The following is a 22,581-nucleotide window of genomic DNA, read 5'->3' on the forward strand; positions in this document are numbered from 1 at the left end:
GGCCATTGCTGAGTTTTCGAAATTTGCTGACATACTGAGTACTGCACTTTCACAGTATCATCTTTTAGGATTTGAAACAGCTCAGCTGGAATTCCATCAGCTCCAGTAGCATTACTGGTAGTATGCTTCCTAAGGCCCACTTTACTTCACACTTCAGGATGTCTGGCTCTAGGTGAGTGACCACACCATCATGGTTATCTGGGTCATTAAGACCTTTTTAAAAATATAAACAATATTTAATGAATTTCAAATACAAAAAATACAGACATGTTACAAAACTAAGTTAAAATATAAGCCTATAAAAATGTTAACCACACTCTATCATTTTAATATCATTAACAGATAAAAGTATTTGAATTAATAATAAAAAGTAAATTAAAAAAGAAGTATTTTATTTTGGAAAGAAAAATTCTATCTCCTTTAAATAATCCTACTCTTTTTATAACTTTGAGGCCTTCTTTGAGGTCAAGGACTGTAAAAAACTGATAGTGAGTTTGGTTTAAAAGAAAGCATTTGTTTTGTCTTCATTTCTTCCTTTTAGTTTCATTCCACATAAATTAAGAACCTAATGCTGTTAATTTTAATGTTGTCATGTTTCTCTAATATTTGAGTGATCCAAGGTAGTAGTTGATTGTGCTTCCACAGAGGGGCCTATCCAGCAAGACTTGTAGACTCCAGGGCTTTGCTTTTTGCATAAAATAAATACTGGGTCTTTGAACTTGATCTCAAGATGATTCAGGCTTCAGATTTTTCAATACTTGAAATAATAGTAGTCTACTAATGTAATTACTAGTATTTCAGTATTTAGAAGTTGCTTTTTATACCAAAACACCAGAATATCAAAAACTAGCACTAGAATCACTAATGCAAATGCTGGGACATTCTGATGCACCTGGAAAAATAAATCTTTCCCTTCCATCCTAGTTATTGGTTTATTGCTATTGTTGTTCAGTCGCCAAGTCATGTCCAATTCTTTGCAATCCCATGGACTGCAGCACACCAGGCTTCCTTGTCCCTCACCATCCCCAGGAGTTTGCCCAAGTTCATGGACATTTAACTGATGATGCCATCCAACCTCATCCTCTGTCACCCTCTTCTCTTTCTGCCTTCAACCTTTCCCAGCATCAGGATCTTTTCCAATGAGCCAGCTGTTCATATCAGGTGGTCTAAATATTGGAGCTTCAGCTTCAGCATTAGTCCTTCCGAAGAGTATTCAGGGTTGATTTCTTTTAAGGTTGACTGGCCTGATCTCCTTGCTGCCCAAGGGACTCTCAAGAGTCTTCTCTAGCACCTCAGTTTGAAAGCATCAGTTCTTTGGTGCTCTGCCTTCTTTACTGTCCTGCTCTCACATCCATACAAGAATACTGAAAAGATCATAGCCTTGACTTCATGGACTTTTGTTGGCAAAGTGATGCTTTTGCTTTTTAACTCAATGTCTACGTTTGTCATAGCTTTCCTGCCAAGAAGCAAACGTCTTCTAATTTCATGGCTGCTGTCACCACTGCAGTGATTTTAGAGCCCAAGAGGAAATCCGTGACTGCTTCCACCTTTTCCCCTTCTATTTGCCATGAAATGATGGAACCAGTTTTCATTCCAACCCCAAAGAAAGGCAATGCTAAAGAATGTTCAAACTACTGCACAGTTGCACTCATCTCACATGCTAGCAAAGTAATGCTCAAAATTCTCCAAGCCAGGCTTCAACAGTATGTGAACGGAGAACTTCCAGATGTTCAAGCTGGATTTAGAAAAGGTAGGAACTAGAGATCAAATTGTTATATCCGTTAGATCATAGAAAAAGCAAGAGAGTGCCAGAAAAACATCTACTTCTGCTTTACTGACTACACCAAAGCCTTTCACTGTGTAGATCACAACAAACTATTGGAAATGCTTCAAGAGGTTAGAGTGCCAGACCATCTTACCCACCTCCTGAGAAATCTCTATGCAGGTCAAGAAGGAACAGTTAGAACCGGACATGGAACAACAGACTGATTCCAAATCAGGAAAGGAGTATGTCAAGGCTGTATAATGTCATTTTGTTTATTTAACTTATATGCAGAGTACACCATGCGAAATGCTGGGTTGGGTGAAACACAAGCTGGAACCAAGATCACTAGGAGAAATATCAATAACCTCAGATACAAAGACGATACCACTCTTATGCAGAAAGTGGAGAAGAACTAAAGAGCCTCTTGATGAAAGTGAAAGAGGAGAGTGAAAAAGTTGGCTTAAAACTCAGCATTCAAAAAACGAAGATCATGGCATCAAGTCCCATCACTTCATGGGAAATAGATGGAGAAACAATGGAAAACAGTGACAGACTTTATTTTCTTGGGCTTCAAAATCACTGCAGATGGTGACTGCAGCCATGATATTAAAAGATGGTTGCTCCTTGGAAGAAAAGCTATGACCAACCTAGACAGCATATAGAAAATGAGACATTACTTTACTAACAAAGGCCCATCTAGTCAAAGCTATGGTTTTTCCAGTAGTCATGTGTGGATGTGAGAGTTGGACTATAAAGAAAGCTCAATACTGAAGAATCAAAGCTTTTGAACTGTGGTGTTGGAGAAGACTCTTGAGAGTCCCTTGGACAGCAAGGAGATCCAACCAGTCCATCCTAAAGGAAACCAGTCCTGAATATTCACTGGAAGGACTGATGCTGAAGCTGAAACTCCAACGTTTTGGCCACCTGATGTGAAGAACTGACTCATTTGAAAAGACTCTGATGCTGGGAGAGATTGAAGGCAGGAGGAGAAGGGGCTGACAGAGGATGAGATGGTTGGATAGCATCACTGACTCAATGGACATGAGTTTGAGTAAACTTCGGGAATTGGTGATGGACAGGCAGGCTTGGCATGCTGCAGTCCATGGAGTCACAAAGAGTTGGACATGACTGAATGACTGAACTGAACTGAACTGATCCTGCCCTACTTTGGTCTCCAGAGAACCACAGAGAAACCAGACAGAGAATAGCAGCTTCTGAGATCTCTGTATCAGGGGCTACTGTAGAGGCCAGGCTGGAGTGGGATGACAAGGCCTTGATTATTGCCTGTAGACTGTATATGCTCAATGGTGACACCATAAACTGGAGCTGACCTACTTGGTTCTTTACTCCCAGGTGAGTCAAAAATACTAATCTCCTGGTTAATAAATAATGAAAATCCTCCTAAACAGGGGTTTAGGGACTTGTAGGACCTGATATGAACCAACTACACACCAGAGTTCTTACTGCAAAGCATAGTAGCCTCATTTCAGAATGCTGCATGAGATTGTGAGCTCTCAGAGGCATGCACACTGTGCACAAATAGAGGCTGGCGTGAGGAAACCAAGGAGCCACCACGGCCCACACATTTGCATGGCCCAACCCCAGAGTCCAGAGGCAGTGAAAGACTTGGATTCTAGACTCATCATGGGATGACCAAGCTTGAGTGAGTCTTTACTGGCCGCTGGTCCTGCCCCTGCAAAATGATACTCTGTGTGTTGTTTCAGAACATCCCAACCTGGGATCGGCTGGAAGGCATGGCTGTCTTCAGGGAGAAGCACCACTCCCCACCCCCAATGCTGATTTGTTGGCAAGTGACCTCCATTTAACCCTGAAGCAAGGGAGATGCACAGCTTACAGGGCAGGATCCAGAAGGAAGATGTGCAGCACCTCTGCCCTCATCAATTCACCTCTGCCCTCATCATTTCACCTCTCTGGGTTCCAGATTCCTCACAAGGACAATGATGGATAGGAAATAACAGGCATGGTGCCTGGTACTAGGGTGCTGACTATGCCACCTACTGCTCCCTTCATTACTCCTCACCCAGGTGAGCTCATTACTGGGGTCAGATTTGCTTTGGAGCATACCTGTCTCTCCCTAATAGAACAATAAACTAAGGATCAAACAGACCCCTCTGGGCCCTTATAGCACTGGCACCCAAGTCTGACCTCTGCATCTCGGTTATTAGGCGCTCACCAGAGATGACAAGAGGGTGTAAGAACCACCCTGCAACGACCGTTTCTTCCTCAGTACAACAGAGATAATAAGGAAACCCTGGTTGTGGTTGAATAGACTCAGCTCTCTGCCAGTTACTCACTGTTTGCCTCAGCCTCCTCAACTACAATGAACCTGTTGTGAGGATTAAAAAATAATAATAATAATATACCCGATGTTCCATAAACATGAGTTATTATTCAAGCACAGTGTTAAGAACCAGGTGAAATCACTGCTGTGAAAAACCTTTTGTAAACTGTAGGTTGGCAGGCAAATCTTTGATGGTGCATTAAATAGCTTTCAGAAGCCCTGAGAAGGGAACAATTAACTCAGATGGATAACATGGAGGGTTAAGAAATGGACAGGTAACACTGGAGTTGAAGGCTGAAGGATCAATAGGCATTGGAGGCAAAGAAGAGGAAGGCTGAAGTGAACAGCATGAGCAAAAGTGAGCAAGATGACGACACTTAGAAATAAAGTGGGGCTGATATGCACATCAGCAGCCCCCATCCTGTACCAAGGAAGGGCAAGACACAGCCACGCTGCCACTCTTTTTTTTGGCTGCATCGGGTCTCGGTTGGGGCACGCAGGATCTTCATTGTGTCATGCAGGATCTTTCATTGCTCCACACAGACTGTCCTGTTGTGGCACACAGGTTCTGGAGTGGGCAGGCTTAAGTAGTTTCGGTGTGAGGGCTTAGCTGCTCTGCAGCATGTGGGATCTTGGTTCCCTGACCAGAAATTGAATCCATGTCCCCTGCATTGCAAGGCAGATTCTTAACCACAGGACCATCATGGAAGTCCCCATGTGGTCACTCTAACTGATCTGAGCTTCCTAAGTCTATGCCTGGCCAGGTTCAGGAGTCACTAAGCCATGGGCATGGACACAGACCAGTAACATTGTCGACCCGCTGCTAAATACAAATGTGCCCCATAGTTTTGCTCATTTCCTGGGAGAGTAACACAGAAGAGCCCAAATCTTAGGAATCAGCACCAACCACATAAGCAGTTATCCGCCTACTCAGGACAGTAACCACCTTGCTGAACTTCTTTCCCTCATCTGTTAAATGAGGAGAATTAAAAAACCCAGACAAACCTTTTAGCCAACCCAAGATCCCCTGGAGAAGGGAATGGCTACCCACTCCAGGATTCTGGCCTGGAGAATTCCAGGGGAATTCTATATAGTCCATGGGGTCACAAAGAGTCAGACAGGATGGAGTGACTCAAAAAAAAAAAAAAAAAAATATATATATATATATAGCATTCCAGAGTCTGGTTAGCTAACAACACAAAAATCTAGTCAACTCACCGTAATGCAGAATCTGTGAGACCCTTCAACTTGTTTTCCTACAACTAGACGGTCCCATCTCAGGGTGATGGGAGACAGTAACACCCGAAATGTGTTGCTTACGTCCAGTCTACTCTGTGGCTTCCCTGGTGGCTCAGATGGTAAAGAATCTACCTGCAATGTGGGAGACCTGGGTTCTATCCCTGGGTCAAGAAGACACCCTGAAGGAGGGCATGAACCCATTCCAGTATTCTTGCCTGGAGAATCCCATGGACAGAAGAGCCTGGCGGGCTACAGTCCATAGGGTTGCACAGAGTCGGACACTACTGAAGTGACTTACTACACACACAATCTACTCCATAATATCATTTTAACTGCTGTCACTGCAGAAAACCCTGTTTCACAAAGACAAGATGGAAATGCAAGCAGGCTTTTCAGTGCTTTTGTGGCTATCTCAGGATATTGTGCCTTGACTTTAATCCAGAAAGTATGGAGATGTGAAGTTATCTCAAACATACTTTATGGCCACCATTATTTTCGATCTCAACCAGTTGATCCTCTTTTAGCATGGACAAAGTCAATTAACCTGGCTTATTCACAAATGGGCCACAGATCCATTCCTTCCCAGTTTGAGGGTGTTTTGTGGTTTTGAAGTCATGCTTAAACTCTCTTGAAAGCTAAGATAGGTGACCATGCACCAGCTGGGAGAAAGACGGCCCTAGCTCAGTCTCTTTCAAAATCTCTCCTAATGTTTTAAACATGTCAAAAACCCCAATATTCATTCACTGCCCCTATAAGTTCAGTTTGGCTTTGAATGCAGCCATTGTATTTGCTGACTTGAACACAATTGTTGTTCTCCTCTGAAGTGACAGATACAGTGTGTTAAGAAGGTTGAATATGTCACACAAGTAAGCAGGTTTTGCAACCCATTCTGTGTCACTAAAATGTGCTGCCAGTGGTGACTATTTTTCTGAAAGAAATCTCTGGAGTGGCTCTTGTGGTTTTTTTTTTAATTGGAGGCTAATTACTTTACAATATCTGGCCATAGAACAATAGTACAGATGAACCTATTTGCAGGGCAGGAATAGAGACACAGATACAGAAAAGAGACATGTGGACAGAGGGGCAAAGGAGAGGGTGGGACTAGCATACATACAGCACCACGTGTAAACAGAGAGCCACTGGGAAGATGCACGGGGAGCTCAGCTCAATGTTCAGCGATGACCTAGAGCGGTGGGGGTGCAGTGGGAGGGAGGCTCCCAAGGGAGGGGATACATGTATACTCACAGTGGATTCATGTTGTGGTACAGCAGAAACAAACACAACGTTGTAAGGTAATTATCATCCAACTTTAAAAAAAAAACTCTGGCCAGTGATCTACCTTTAGAAAGCCATCTCACTTTCGTGTATAAGAAAAGATGTGTGTGCTCTGCATCAATCTCCTCATAGAGCTGCATGAGCAGACGTGAGTTAAAGGCACGTATTTCAATGTAGTTTATAATTTTCATCACATTCTGCAAAATGTTAAGTTCAAGTGACATTTTTCGCCTAGCCAGCATTTCTCTATGGATGACCCAGTGCATGGCCTCACACTCAGAATCAACCTCTTTGACCCGGGTAGTGAAACCAGAAAGCTGTCCAGTCTCGGCAGACACTCCATCCATGCATACACTAACATAAAATGACCAAGTCAGTTTTCCTTATATATAATCCAAGACTTGAGTAGCTCTGCAGCTGCAGTGTTGGTTGGCAACAAGAATACACATATCTTCTGCATATCCTCCTGAAAAAATATAGCACAAAAACCAGAATCGTTGCCTTGTTGTCAGCACTGGTGGACTCGTCAACTGGACTGCATACCATGGTGACTCACTAATCCTAACAATTGAGCCTCAATGTCTTCTGTTATTTCATCAAGTCGTCTAGTTACAGTGCTAGCCCAAAGAGGAACACATGCCACCTTAAGAACTGCAGTCTCTCATAAAAGTTCACAACAAATGTCCATAGCAGCAGGCAGGATCAACTCTTCACCGATAGTAAAGAGCTTCTTAGTTTTACCAATGCAGTTAGCCACTAAAAATGATGCTCTCAGGGCAGACACATTTGATGAAGTGGTGGCCTTCAATAATTGCTTCAGTTCTTCATGTTCACATTTTTTTCTTTTGAAAAACTCCAAAGTTTTGTGTTTTAATGCAGGGTGCTTGGTCTTTATGTGGTGAAGCAGTTTTAATGTTTCATGGCTTCACTGGATAGCCCACCAACAAAGTGGGCTTGGAGAAAGTGAATCACCTCTGCAATGAACCCATCATTTAAGTAGGACTCTTGGTATTTTCTTTTAAATGCAGCTTCCTTTTTGTTAACAATCTTAAGAGTCTTCTGCTGTCTCATCATTGAGTTTTTCCCTGTTTTCAAAGAAGCTCTCCAGCAAGGTTTGTTATTCATTTTGACTAGGGTTAAGCATGTGGACTTAAAACTGTGACTGAGACAAGTAAGCAGTGCAGGAAAGAGCACGGATGGAAGCGGTGAATAAAATAATGGGCAGGGCTACACGTGGACTAAAATAAGCGTTGGATTCTGACTGAAAGCCTGCCACTAGATGCAGCTTGTCACTTGCCACTCACTGATAGGATTTTGATATGAGTCTGCAAGCAATTGATTTTGGTCTCTGTGCAGTCAAACTAACAATAATCTGTATTTGCAGCCACTTACAAGGGCTAACCTCATCAGACCACTTCAGATCATTAGGCATTCAGTTCAGTTCAGTTCAGTCGCTCAGTCGTGTCCGACTCTTTGCGACCCCATGAATCGCAGCATGCCTAAAGAGCTTGCAGTCAAGGTCCCTTGTGTGCACAGTTCACAGTAGGGTTTGCGTTCCTATGAGAATCTAATGTTCCTGCTGATTTGACAGGAGGAGCAGCTCAGGCAGTAATGTGAGCGATGCAGAGCAGCTGTAAATAAAGATGATGCTTTGCTCACTGGCTGCTCATCTCCTGTTGTGCGGCTCAGTTCCTAACAGGCCATGGCCTGGGGGGTTGGTGAACCCGACCTTACCGTAATAAACAAATGCCAATATAACTGGCTCCTGTTTATCTATTCAACTTCATCCTGGGCCTTTAGTTCCAGGTCATTGTATTCCGTTCACATTGGCCCTCTTGCCATTTCTAGAACAAGCCAGGCATCTTTCCTTTCCTGAATGAGGCATGGTTCATTCCTCAAACTGTAGATCTCAGCTTAAATATTACCTCCTCAGAGATGTCTCCCTCAACCACTGTATCAAAAGAGGCCCCTTACTATGACCCTCCATCACAGCACCCTGACTATCCCTCATATGGCATATCAGTCTGTAACAATAATTCTTTGACTGACTGTCTCTCCCACTAGGCTGTAAGCACTATTAGGGGAGGAGCTCACTGCTATCTCCAGTGCCTAGCATTACCCTCAATATGGTACCCTACAGACAGTAGGCACTCAAGATATATGTTCAGTGAATCAACAGATGAGAAAAGACTCACATCATATCATACATCACAGAGACAAAAGGCAGGGAGAATAAGGGAACTCACACTTCAGTACAGGAACTAAGAATGACTAGGATGTACACCTAACACTGCTGCTGCTGCTAAGTCGCTTCAGTCGTGTCCGACTCTGTGCGACCCCACAGATGGCAGCCCGCCAGGCTCCCATCCCTGGGATTCCCCAGGCAAGAACACTGGAGTGGGTTGCCATTTCCTTCTCCAATGCATGAAAGTGAAAAGGGGAAAGTGAAGTCGCTCAGTCCTGTTCCAACTCTTCGTGACCCCATGGACTGCAGCCTACCAGGCTCTTCCGTCCATGGGATTCTAACACTAATTTAGATATTTTACATATGTTCTCTTTCTAGAGTCTCAATAATCATAGGAGGTCAATATTAATATCTCCACTTTCTAGATGAGGTAACTGAAGCTCAATCCTCTCAAGTAGCAAAACACGTAACAGCATCAGTTTTACCCCAGATTTGTCAACTTCTTTCTTCCAAACCATGATGCTTCCCTAGAAATTAAACTGCTGCTGTATTTTTATCATGAAGTACTTCTCTATTATACATATAAATCGTATTTACACACGAATCTATCCCTACCCCCAAGAACCTGTTGTTGTTGTTTTTATTTGTTTGTTTTTCCAGGTTTCTCCTAAAGGCTATAACAAATATCTCCTGATACCTGGAATAAGTAAAGGCAGAATGCAGCAGCAAATTCAAACTACAAATAAGTCACACATTTTGTTGGAATGATTTTCTTGAAGTCTTTATTTCTTCAGAGAGTAAAAAGCCACCATGATTAGGAAGTAAGTCTGTGTTCTGAATTCATTTTGGGGGACCTGAGGTCAACTTATACTGACTTAATTTACCACCTTTCCCTAGCCCCAAACACTGTTCTGCTGGTTGTAGAACATGCAAAGTTAAATGGTCTAGGGGGCTCGGATCCACAGTCCTGATTTCATTATTAGAGACTCCCAGCATTTAAACAAACAAATTAAAGCACCTGGCTTTTTACCTCCAACCACCTTTGGGTGAAGTAACCATCTTAACAGAAGAAAGGTGGGGTCTGGATGTCTCCCAAAGGTTCTACTAAGAGACTCACAAGATTATCAGAGCAGAAGGAGCCTTAGAGACCCTTTTAACAGGTTAGAATATGGGCTCAGATAGGCAGTTACTTATTTGCCTAAAAAAACAAGACTCCTAATTTCTAGTCAAGTGCTCTTTCCACCACAACACAGCACCTCCCTAATCAAGAACTAGTGACTGATTATGCCAAAGTACCAGTAGATAGCAGTCTAGGTAACACAGATTGTAAATCTCAAATTTTTCTCTTACTCTCTGTCATCTGGAAAACTTTGAACAAAAATAATATACACAATAAAAACAAAGGCAATGAGGAAGAACTATTTTAATTTTGATATTGAATATTCTTCCAAAAACATTATTTTACCCCACATTTTACTGAGTAATTAGAAATAACATTAGCATCAGAAAAACTAGGAAGATAAATGTGGTTAAACTAACATATGGAAAAAGGAAAATTATAATTAAGAATGCTACAAATTTAAATTAGTACAAGATTATAATTTGAAAACTGTGCATCTCAAAGCAAACTCCATTCACTGAATTACTTTCAAAACAGCATTTTGTGACTCTTATACACTAATTTTTTTCAAGAACAAATCTCATTTTAAAATATTTTTATTTTAAAAAATAGGCCTGGGTTCAGTGATAGATTTTTACTCCCAAGCTTTGATCACATTTCTTTGATTTGGGAAGAAAATGCCACTTTGATGGCAAGAAATTCAAAATTTTAAAGTTTATTTTTTAAAAACAAAAATCCCAGTACAGAATTTTAAAAATTATCACTGAGAAATATATTAAGGTAATTAAATGCACAACATTAATTACTGGTCAGCTAATAATGATATTCTGTTTCTTCATTCTCCCAAGGAAAACTTGAAATTTCGGCAGAATAATCTTCAAATATACATTATTAGCAAAATGAGAGCTTCTGTTTACATACTTTTTGTATTTTGCTATTTCTAACTTTATTCTAAAACTCAATTTTACCCCAAACCATGATTACCATATTAACTTTGTAATGCACAGTTGTTTGCAACTCAGCAAAGCAGTAGTAAACCATCAGGTTCTATTCACCCAGCACTTAGAAAAAACAGAATTGATCACACCCATTTAAAAACAAATCTCATGCTATTTCCCAATGTATAGTTTCAATCTAAGTTCTGACAATGAAATATATGGATATATATCTATATATCTCATCTTGATTTTCAAAGGAGGCAAAGGGAGTTCACAGCTTAGCTTTGCCAGGCTGAAGCTGGAGATTTTGTAACTTCATAGCCAGACCCATGTTGCCATTGATTTTCAATTTGCCTTGAAAGAAGGCCTGTGAGGAAAAAAAAAAGAACATTTATTATTTGCTTTTTTTGTTTTGAGATCGCTGATATTTCTAGATTATCCATAGGGTCGCAAAGAATTGGACATGACTGAAACGCCTTAGCACACATGCACTCAACCATCCAGCCCCAAGATGATTTATTTATCCAGGTCTCAAACTTTCTTCAGAATATGAAACTTGGCTTTCTGTAATAGATTTAGCACCTGATTCGTCACAAGGATGAATTTGTAAAAGTCATGCTTTACACAGAGCAGTCAAAAGGGACATTTTTCCAAAGTCTGTTCTCTTAGAAACTGAGTCTGCCATTACCTGTTTTCCTCAAAGAAGGTACATTTTCCACATCTTAGGCAGAGTGGGTTCATACTAGACTGATTTTATTTAAAAACATTACACATTCAGCGGGTCTGCCAGCAGGGAGGAAAAGCACATGTGTAACACACTCAGAAACTTGGGATTCGATTACAGATGCATCTATGCAATGAAATATCAGCATTTTTCTCCCTTTTTTGTGTTCCCTACAGAAGGAGGCAGAGCAGCTTGCTGAGACTGAGGTGCCTGTGTGAATCTTTGGCTCAATAAGGAGACTCAAAACAGTCCCAAGTGCAGAGACACAACTTGTTGCATTTAACAACTGCCTGGGAGGATTTTCCTGTAGTCCAGTGGTTAAAAACCTGTCTTCCAGTGCAGGGGACGTGAGTTTGAACTCTGGTCCAGGTAGATTCCACACGCTGCAGGGCAAATTTAAGGCTGTGCACCACAACTACTGAAGCCTGTGCACTCTAGAGAAGAAATGACCATCAGCACATTAATGCAAAGGTCTCCCACATTTATCTTTAATTCCTCTGGGCGCTAACAGGTGTTCAGGGAAAGCAAGCTGACACTCTCCAAACGGGTGGTAAACAGATAAACTGAGAGAACAAAGGCAGCTGAGTGTGAAGCCTGGCCACGCTACCAAGGAAGTGTATGGAGTGCACGGTGGCTGAGCTGCAGTGGGTGGGAAGGGGGACGTGCCAGCTCTGAAGAATCTCATGGACAGAGGAGCCCAGCAGGCTACAGTCCACAGGGTCACAGAGGTTCGGACACGACTGACGCAACTTAGCACGCGTGCACACCAGGCAGCATGTTAAGTTCTAAAGACACAAGGATGAACAAGATGTGTTTTGTTTCCTTGAGACAAACACAATCTAAATCTAATGGGGAAGAGACAGGCACATTATGACTACCATAATGAAACAAGTGCTAGGCTAGTAGCCCAGCAAGTGGCCCCAAAGAGGGACTGACTATAGCTCCCCAACAATGTGGTAGGAGGTCTTCAAACATATCATCTAAATTCCTTTTGTTTGTTATATTAATATTTATTTATTTGGCTGTGTCGGGTCTCACTTGCAGCATAAGGGACCCTGAGTTGCAGAATGTGAACTCTTAGTTGTAGCAGGTGGCATCTAGCTCCCCATCCAGGGATCGAACACAAGCCCCATGAATTGGGAGTGCAGAGTCTTAACCACTGGACCACCAGGGAAGTCCCTAAATTCATTTTGAAAGACAAGGAGTTTGTCAAGGAAGTCACAGTTCAGACAAAAAAAAAAAGCACCGGCAAAGATACGGAAGTAGAAGGTCTTGCCTCTGTGACCACCGGCCCCTCCTTCTATCTGAATGACTCCTATTCTCCACCTGTACACTGCTGACTCCTGATCACCCCCAGGACAAAGCCAAGTGTTGTTTCCTCTGTGAAGCCTTCTCTGACAGCCCAGGAAGACGCGGCTTCTCTTCTTCCACCCTTCTCAACCACAAGCCAGACAGGGCACCATGGCTACTTGGTGCACTTACTCTTCTACAAACCTGTCTTGTACCAAACTGTGGATGCCCTGAACAAGTGAGCTATTTCTTATTCATCTGAACGTTTCTAGCACACAAGGCAGTGGCTGGCACACGGTTATATCCACAACTGTTTGTCATTCATTAAGTGGACATTTGGGGAACACTGAGTTTTGTGGGTTTGACCGCTTTAGATTTTATGGGATGAGGCTGAGACAGGTGATGAAATCAAATAGGCTAAAACCCACCTATGTGTGTGTTTGTGCTTAGTCGCTCAGTCATGTCCAACTCTTTGCAACCCCATGAACTGTAGCCGGCCAGGCTCCTTTGTCCATGGGGATTCTCTAGGCAAGAATATTGGAGTGCCCTCCCCCAGGGCATCTTCCCAGCCCAGGGATCAAACCCAGGTCTCCTGTATTGCAGGCAGATTCTTTACTAACTGAGCCATCAGGAAAAAACCAAAACACACCTAATACAAGAATATAAGCACCATTATACGTACCGTCTGAGGATTCATTTTACCAGTCATCAAAGCCAATAAGTCCGAGTCGGCCATTGTAATTGTGCAGTCGGCCTTCTTATCTAAAACAGACATGCAGAAAGAAGGAGAAAAGGGGAGTGTTCAGTTTCATGTGTACATTTTAGTCAAAAGTCATTGACTGCAACAGAATCATACTCAGTGTTAGTGTGGGCACATGGGCACTCCCATACACTCTACAACAGCCTGGTAAAATGTGGCATAAATCACAAGCAATCTTGATATTCGACAAGAGGGAATACATTAAATAATCATGGTATATTCATACAGTGGGGTACAATGCAGCCATTAGATGATGAGGATCTACATTTCACTGACCTGAAAAGATATTCATATTATACTGTTCATGATACTGTTACACAAGCCAGTTACAAAACGAACTGTAAGCATGAACCCATGTTTTGCTTAAAAACAGATATTCAATTATATATGTATAGGAAAAACATCTGTAAACTTGAAGACCAATATAATAATAATAGCTACTGGGGCACACAGACTCTAAGGTGACCCCTGCGATCGTTGCCTTCTGGTTTTCATTCATGCCTTCGTATAATCCCCTACCCTCGAGTATGGTCAGGACCTGTGACTTGCTTCTAGCCTGCAGAAAGTGAGAAAGGTGACGGTCTGTCATTCTTGTGTTGTATTACATTATATAAGACTCTCTCTTGCTGGCCAAGTTTGCCTCACTCTCCTGCTGGCCTTGAATAAGCTAGCTCCTATACTGTGAACTACATACGGCACAGGCAAAGAGCTACATGGCAGGGGACTGGCCTTTAGAAGCTGCGGGTAGACTCTGGACTATAACCAGTAAAAAAAAAAAACAAACCCTAAAGCTATCATTCTTACAGTTGCAAGGAAGTAACTTCTGCAGCAACATGATTGAGCTTGGATATAAACCCCTTCTCCAGCCAAGTCTCCAGATGACAACCCAGCCCTGGACAACACCCTGACTGCAGCCTGTAAGACCTTATGCAGAAGACCCAGCTAAGCTGTCCTCAGCCAACATACCCATGGAAGCTGTGAGGTAATAAATGAGTGTTTTGTTTTAAACCACTAAGTTTGTGGTCATTTGTCGTGCGGTAACAGAAGATGCATACCTAGCGCTATCCGAACTTAACAAAATTTTTCTGCAAAAGATCAGACATTACATACTCTAGGCTTTGTGAGCCATTAGCTCTCTACTGCAGTGACTCAACCCTGCACCTACAGCACAAGAGCAGCCACAGATAATACATAAACAAATGCAGGCAGCTGTATTCCAACAAAACTGTTTTCAAAACAGTAGCAGACCAAGAGGGAGAAGATATTTGTAACTCATATATCGAACAAAGAACTTGTAGCCAGAAAATATAAAAAAACTCCTATCACTCAATTAGAAAAGGGTGGATAGACCAATACAAAAATGGGCAAACAGGCACATACAAAAGATCTCCCAATGGCCAGAGACGCACATGAAACACTGCTCGGTTCCACTGGTCATCAGGAAAATGCAAACTGAAAGTATAGATGAGACACTGCAACATACCTACTACAATGAAGAGCTTCAAAAACACCCAGTGCTGGTACGGATGAACAGCTAAAGGTCAATATAATGCTAGAGGGACTGTAAGATGTTACAGTCACTTTAGAAAACAGCCTGGAAGTTTCTTAGAAAGCTACAAACACATATGCCATATGACCTAGTAATCCCACTCTTAAGTGTTCAGTGTTTACTCAAGAGAAATGAAAACATAAATCCACACAAAGACCTGTATGTGGATGTTCACAGAGGCTTTATTCAAACTGCCAAAATCTGGAAAAAAGACAAATATACATCAGCCAGTGAGTGGATAAACTACTCAGCAACAAACAGGAACACACTACGGACAGTCCGTGAAAGATGTGGGCTCAAAGGCTGCAGGCTATTATGATTCCATGTGCAGTTTATGACATGCTGGAAAAAGTGAAACCACAGGGACAGAAATCAGATCAGTGGTTTCCAGGACCCGAGCATGAGAGAAGGGGATTGACTACCAAAGGAGACGAGGACATTTTTTGGAAATATTCTGTATCTTGATTTTTGGTAGTGGCTACACAACTGTAGGCATTTGTCTAAATTCATAGAATTGTAATCTAAAAATGGTAGATTTTATTGTACATAAATTATACCTTAAAGAATTTGACTTAAAAAAAAAAGACTAAACTAAATTACCAAAGTACTGTCAAAAATGTGGAACAAATAAAACTCTCATATAATATTGAAGAGTAATACAGAAGAGAATTAAAACAGTATGTCCACAAGGAAACTTGGCTATATGGTAGCTCATGAGTTAATATTTCTATTCCTGGTTATATGCCAAATGGAGATAAGTACATATGTCCACTAAAAGACACACATGAGAATGTCTGTAATGGCTGTATTCATTAACACCCCAAAATGGAAACATGTAAAGATATATCAACCATGAACTGAATAAATAAATTCTGATGGAGTCACACAGTAAAAATGAACTGACGCTACATGCAATAATATAATGGATCTTACAATGATGAAAGAAGCCACACCTCAAACAGTAAATATTGTATGGCTCCATCTGTATGAATTTCCAAAATAAATAAAATTCAACTTACGGTGATAGAACTTGGAATAGTGGTTCCTTTGGGGAATGATTAGAGATGGGAGGTGATATGTGGGAGGTTTCTAGAGTGCTGGCAACTTTCTACCTCTTGAGCTGGGAGATGTATTCATTTGTTAACATTTATTTGCCTATACACTCAGATTTATGCCTTTCTTTATGGGCTAGACCTCAAAAAAATTTTACACAAAACAAAAAATGAGGTGGCGGGATGAATTTGCCCCACAGGCCATCATTTGTCAACTCTTGATATAGATGGTAAGATTATAGGAAAGTAATTTTTTCATTTTATTTCTCTATCTTTTCCAAATTTTTTACACTTGATTATGTATTACTTATATAAAAACAAAGTTTTTAAAATAATAATTTTAATACTATAATCAAAATATAATGGCAAAAATGCCATATCACAAAGACTCTAAATTCTTCTTGCAAAAGCAGCCATGTCTACTCTGGACAAATGAGAAGTTTCAAGTGTAAAAGGAAAAATTCACCAAGAAATTAAAATTTTCAGCAGTCAGTGTTTTAGGTAATCAGTATAATAACAGTACTCTAATAGCACTACAACTGATAACTAATAATATCAAATTATGGCCCAACAGTTAGCTAATCTTTGCCTTAATTAAAAAAAAAAAAAAAACATAGCAGTTGCTATGGTCTGAATGTCTGTATCCTCCCAAAACTCGTATGTTGAAATCCTAATGCTTGATGCTATAGTATTAATATGGAGGGCCTCCAAGGGTCATGATGGTAGAGCCCTTATGAATGGATTTATGCCTTATCAAGAGGCTTCAGAGAGACCCTGAGCCCTTCCATGATGTGAGCCCACAGTAAGAAAGCACTGGCTATGAACCAGGAAGAAGGGCCTCACTAAATGTGACCATAGCAATGTCCTGATCTTGGACTTCCAGTCACCAGAACTATGACAGAAATTCCTGTTGTTTATGAGCCGCCCAGGCTGTGGTATGTTCAATACAGCAACTCAAACGGACTAGGATGGGAATAAACTATTAAAGCATATGATGCCCATATTATTAACTAAAACAATGTTGGAAATTAAAATTTTTTGTATGTCTTAGAATGCAGGGGTAACACTTAAAAGGACTGTGATTTAACAGCCATTTCATCTTTGGCTGTAACAAAATTTTCTCATTACATGAGAAAAAGTCTAAAGTCTTAAAAATTAAGGTATTTATGGGGGAGAGGGGTGGGATGGATTGAGAGATTGGGATTAACATATACACATTACTATGTATAAAATAGATAACTAATGAGAATCTACTGTAGCACAGAGACCTCTACTCTGTGCCCTGTGGTGACCTAAATGTCTGGAAATTCAAAAAAGAAGGGATGTATGTATACATTATAGGGCTTCCCTGGTGGCTCAGATGGTAAAGAATCTGCCTGCAATGTGGGACACCCGAGTTCAATTCCTGGGTTGGGAAGATCCCCTGGAGAAGGGAATGGCAATCCACTCCAGTATTCCTGCCTGGAGAATTCCATGGACAGAAGAGTCTGATAGACTATATAGTCCATGGGGTCACAGAGTCAGATACAACTGAGCAACTAACACTAACATGTTTACATAAGGCTGATTCACTTTGCTACATAGCAGCAACTGATATGGTAGTATAAAATGAGCACACTCCAATAATAAAAAATAACAACAATAGCCTTAATATCAGGTAGAGTAATTCTCCCCACTTTATTTTTTGTAATGATTTTTAAGCTAATGGCACCCCACTCCAGTACTCTTGTCTGGAAAATCCCATGGACGGAGGAGCCTGGTAGGCTGCAGTCCATGGGGTCGCTAAGAGTCAGACACGACTGAGCGACTTCACTTTCACTTTTCACTTTCATGCACTGGAGAAGGAAATGGCAACCCACTCCAGTGTTCTTGCCTGGAGAATCCCAGGGACGGTGGAGCCTGGTGGGCTGCCGTCTATGGAGTTGCACAGAGTCGGACACGACTGAAGTGACTTAGCAGCAGCAGCATGACTAAGAAAAGTCTTGCTGGAATTTTGGTAGAAATTGTATTTAGTACATAGATGAATTTGAGAAGTGACACCTTTATTCAACTGAGTCTTCCAATCTAAGAATATGCTATTTCCCTCCATTCAGTTAGGTTTTCTTTGATTTCCTTTGTTAATGTTTTATAATTATCAGCATATAGATTCTGTACATGTTTTTTAAGTGTAAATCTAAGTATTTAATTTTTTGTAGAAAACTAATAATATTAATACTATTGTGTTTTAAAAAACATTAAGGTATTTACAATTTAGAAAATCCAATTCTCTTGTAGATAGATAACATCAAAGAGCAGGGAGAAAAAAAAGTTAGCAAACTGAGATAGCTGGACTTGATTTATAGCTGGATTAGATCCTAATATTCCAAGAAAGGACTCCTAGTGACTTTAGGAAATAAAGTGCTGCTGCTGCTGTTACTATACCAGCACTTACTGAGCTCTCTCTAGGCTGAGAGCTTCACATACCTGGACTTTATTTGATCTTAATAACCCTATGAGTATTGACAGAACTCTTCCTCCTTCACAGTCCAGGTACCATCAATTGCACCCCAAACACTCCTGGTGACCTGGTGACTCCACCTAACACTTTTCTCACTGCCAACACTCAAGCTATCCTTTTTGCTTACTTAGATGGTGGTATCATCCATTCTCCTAATTGCGCTCTCTGCCTCTGATTTCTTCCTTTCTAATTCATCAAGTCTAATACAGCAGCTTCATCCTCTAAAACACAGCTCTGACTTTCATTTTTTTCAAAAAAGCTAGTGTTCCTAGATCACCTCTCTCAATTGCACCAGGTTCTCTCCAAAGAGAGAAACATAACATACAATATAGCTACCATTTACTGAATGCTTACTAAGCATCACTCATTCGTTCTGCTGTTCATTTTTATTATCTATTTTATTGAAGGCCTACCAGGTATCAGATATTGTTCTAGGCACTGTGAATGCAGCAGTGAACCTAAGAGGCAAAAGCTCTGCCTTCACGTAGCTTACAACTCAAGGGGGGGATGGACAATAAGCAAATAAATAAGATACAGTATATCAGATGGAGGAAAGTGCTATAAATAAAAGTAAGGCAGAAAAGGACAATAGGGAATGATAATGAGGTATGATTTAGAAGTGTGGCTGGGGAAACGCTCACTGAGAAGGTGACATTTGGGCAAAAATCCAAAGCAAATGCAAGGACCAGTCATGAGGATATCTGAAGGATGATGATCCCAGGCAGTAGAAAGTTCCTGAACTGGGAATACCTTACACTCAAGCCACAGCAAGGAAGCCACTGTGACTGGAGCAAAGTGAGGAAGATGTAGTAAGAAAGAGACTAGGGCCAATTACATGGTATGTACAGCATAGACTGGAACAACACTGTAAGTCAATGATACTTCAATTAAAAAAAGAAGGGCCAAGCATGACTTCAAGGATTTTAGACGGAGGAACTGGTTAAACAAAGGGGAAATTTATCAAAATGGAATATCAGTGGATACTTAGTAAGTATCCAAGTAAATCTGTTAGTTAAGCAGCTGGATATACACCTTGGAGTTCAATGCCTGAGTTCACACCAAGAGATCTGGGAGTCATCAGTGTAGAGACGGTTTGAAAAGCATGAGATCAGATGAGAGCCCCAGGCAGTGAATGTAGATAGAACTGAGCCTTAGAGCATACCAACATTTATACACTGAGAGATAAGGAAAAAACAGGGAGAGGCCAAGAGGGAACACCCAGTAGGTAGGAAGAAAGCCTAGAAGAGTAATATTATAAGAACTGGGAACTAACCACTGAAGTTAGCAATACGGTGGTAACTTGTGACCTTGACAAGAACAGTTTTGGAATAATGATGAGCTGACAAAGACTGACTGAAGTAGGTTCAAGAAACACCGAGATGACAGGAAGTGGAGATAGTGAGTATAGACAGGTCTTTTGAGGACATGTAGCCATACACTGACCCATGTGCTTCACAGGTTAATTAGCAGACAATTCTCTTAATCCCCACACAAATCCTATGAAATAGGAACCATTTATTATTTCCATTTACAAATTAAAAAAAAAAAAAGCTCGGAGTGAAGTAATTTAAGGCCAGAATCTGTGAGTGGCAGGACCAGGACTCTAAACCCAAGCTTGTCTAATGCCAAAGCCTAATGCTAGCAACAGTGATGGAGCCTCTCAATCTTTGGGAGAAAACCTAGGACCTATTCCTAGTCCCAAAGATTCCCCAGTCCTTGACAAGGTTCTCTAACTCTAAAGCCAGCCCTTTGGGGGACACCAAAGCAGGCCCCCATTTTCCTTTGTGAACTTGTCAGTGCTTAATCAATGAAGTCATCACTGCACTGACCTGAGTTAGGGAGCACTGATCCTTTGCCATTCTTCACGTCCACCACCCAGGTGGCTTCTTTACCCCCAGGGCCATCCTTCACCTTAAAGGCAAAAATACCACCGATTTTCTTCACAAACTGCTCTCCTTCCTGGAAAGAAAAATAACACAGAGTTATATTAAGTTCATTCCTCTGGTTTTGCCCCCAAATTAAATGTTTAAGCAGATATATGACATGAGCTGCTGGGCAGCAGGCAGTCCCCAGGCTCCCTTAGGATCTTTTACCCAGAAAATCCAAAAGGTAACCAGGCAGCAACTCCCTCATCTGCCAGATCTTCTGATGAAAATGTCTTTCTGGGATACAACCGGTAGAAGGGTGGGGGAATTGGGGAGTGAGTGGCACAGCAGCACTTTCTATTGAAATAGGCTTCATTTGTCTCAATAATTTCTGGAAGATTCACTCTGGCCTCTCAAAACATAGGAACCCTATCCCCTCTTTTTTTCTAGCAGGTAAATTCCTTCACATATATGTTTGGTGTTCCACAATCAGAATTTAAAGATAAGTGGTTCAACTCATTTTCTGGATTACTATAAAGAATTATATAATATCCCATCCACCACCTACTTTTGGATCTTGGGGAATGAGGCTGAAAAAATAACCTCAGATCCATATCTCTGTAGGGTGGTTTCCTTTCTCCTCCCCTCTTCCCTTCATTCCCACTCTGTTTCCCCTTTTCTTACTGAAATACTGACTGACTGAAACCGTGACTGTCCCCAAACTTTGTTTCAGGCTTTACAGAGTTAGAAGGGTAAATGATAACACACTATGATCTCTATGATGAAGCAGAGCACAGAGGACGCCCTAAGTTGGCTGTCAGGGTGAATAACTCACACATCTCCCCCTGAAAAAGCACATAGACACAATAACTTCATTGCAATTAAATATATCATACTGCAGAAAAATAGAAAATACTGATAAAGAAAAAGAAAATAGAAATCATTCACAATTTCATCACCACTCAAGAAAATAACATGTTGATATAAATCCCCTCTATCTTTTTTTCTCTGCATATATACTTTTTAAATGGGATCACAGTGTATACTATAGTGTTTTGTAATCCACCTTTCAGTTTAATATATCTATCCTTACTACTGTGTCATTAAGAATTCTTCTACATAATTTTAAATGACTATACATAGTCTTTAATTGTAGAAATTCACTATACTTTATTCTCTGTTGCTTGATGGGCTTCCCTGGTGGCTAGCTGGTTAAGAATCTACCTGCAATGCAGGAGACCCTGGTTCGATTCCTGGGTTGGGAAGATCCCTTGGAGAACGGATAGGCTACACTCCAGTACTCATGGGCTTCCCTGGTGGCTCAGCTGGTAAATAAACCACCTGCAATGTGGGAGACCTGGGTTTGATCCAGGACATGGCAACCCACTCTAGTGTTCTTGCTTGGAGAATACCCATGGGAGAGGAGCCTGGCGGGCTACAATCCATGGGGTCGCAGAGAAACGGGCATGACTGAGCGACTCAGCACAGCACAGCTGTTGCTTGATATTTAGGTTAGTCCTAAGTTCTGGCTATTAAAACAACGCTGTAAATAACATTCTTGTATCTAAGTATTTTTATATAAACTCATTTATATAAAGTTAAACTCCAAGAATTCAACTTTGCTAATTAATAACAATAAATTTGAAACAGCATAAGTTTGAATTCTTGCTCTGTCATGTACTTATGTAACCCTGAGCGAGTTAATAAACCTCTCTCATTCTGTCTTCTTTTCTGTGAAACAGAGTTAATAATAGCAGCTATCCTCATAAAGTTGTACAATACTTAAATACCCACAAAACACAGAGTAACTGCTTAATAAATGTTAGTATTTTTTCCCATTATTTCACTCTATGATCTGTCTGCTATTTCTGTGCCAGTATTATAGCTTTATAAATCTACTTTACTCTTTAATATAGTAAATTTCCACGTGTGTGTGTGTTAGTCACTCAGTCGTGTCCAGTTCTTTGCAACCCAATGGACTGCAGCCCACCAGGCTCCTCTGTCCCTGGGATTCTCCAGG

General features: G+C 41.0%; 1 protein-coding gene across 3 annotated transcripts in view; it reads right to left on the bottom strand.

Moving 5' to 3' along the window:
• Positions 1–10,172: 10,172 nt before the first annotated feature.
• Positions 10,173–22,581, bottom strand: part of SCP2 (sterol carrier protein 2) — a 118,720-nt gene continuing 106,311 nt past the window's right edge. For all 3 annotated transcript variants that reach the window (XM_070368040.1, XM_070368039.1, XM_070368038.1), the window contains 3 exons: positions 20,526–20,655; positions 13,521–13,600; positions 10,173–11,191 (listed from right to left, as the gene is read on the bottom strand). In XM_070368040.1, the coding sequence (XP_070224141.1) occupies positions 11,096–11,191; positions 13,521–13,600; positions 20,526–20,655 (306 nt within the window). In that variant the 3' untranslated portion in view covers positions 10,173–11,095. The remainder of the gene's footprint in view (positions 11,192–13,520; positions 13,601–20,525; positions 20,656–22,581) is intronic.

This window comes from Bos mutus, chromosome 3 (genome assembly GCF_027580195.1).
Source record: "Bos mutus isolate GX-2022 chromosome 3, NWIPB_WYAK_1.1, whole genome shotgun sequence".
Taxonomy (NCBI): domain Eukaryota; kingdom Metazoa; phylum Chordata; class Mammalia; order Artiodactyla; family Bovidae; genus Bos; species Bos mutus.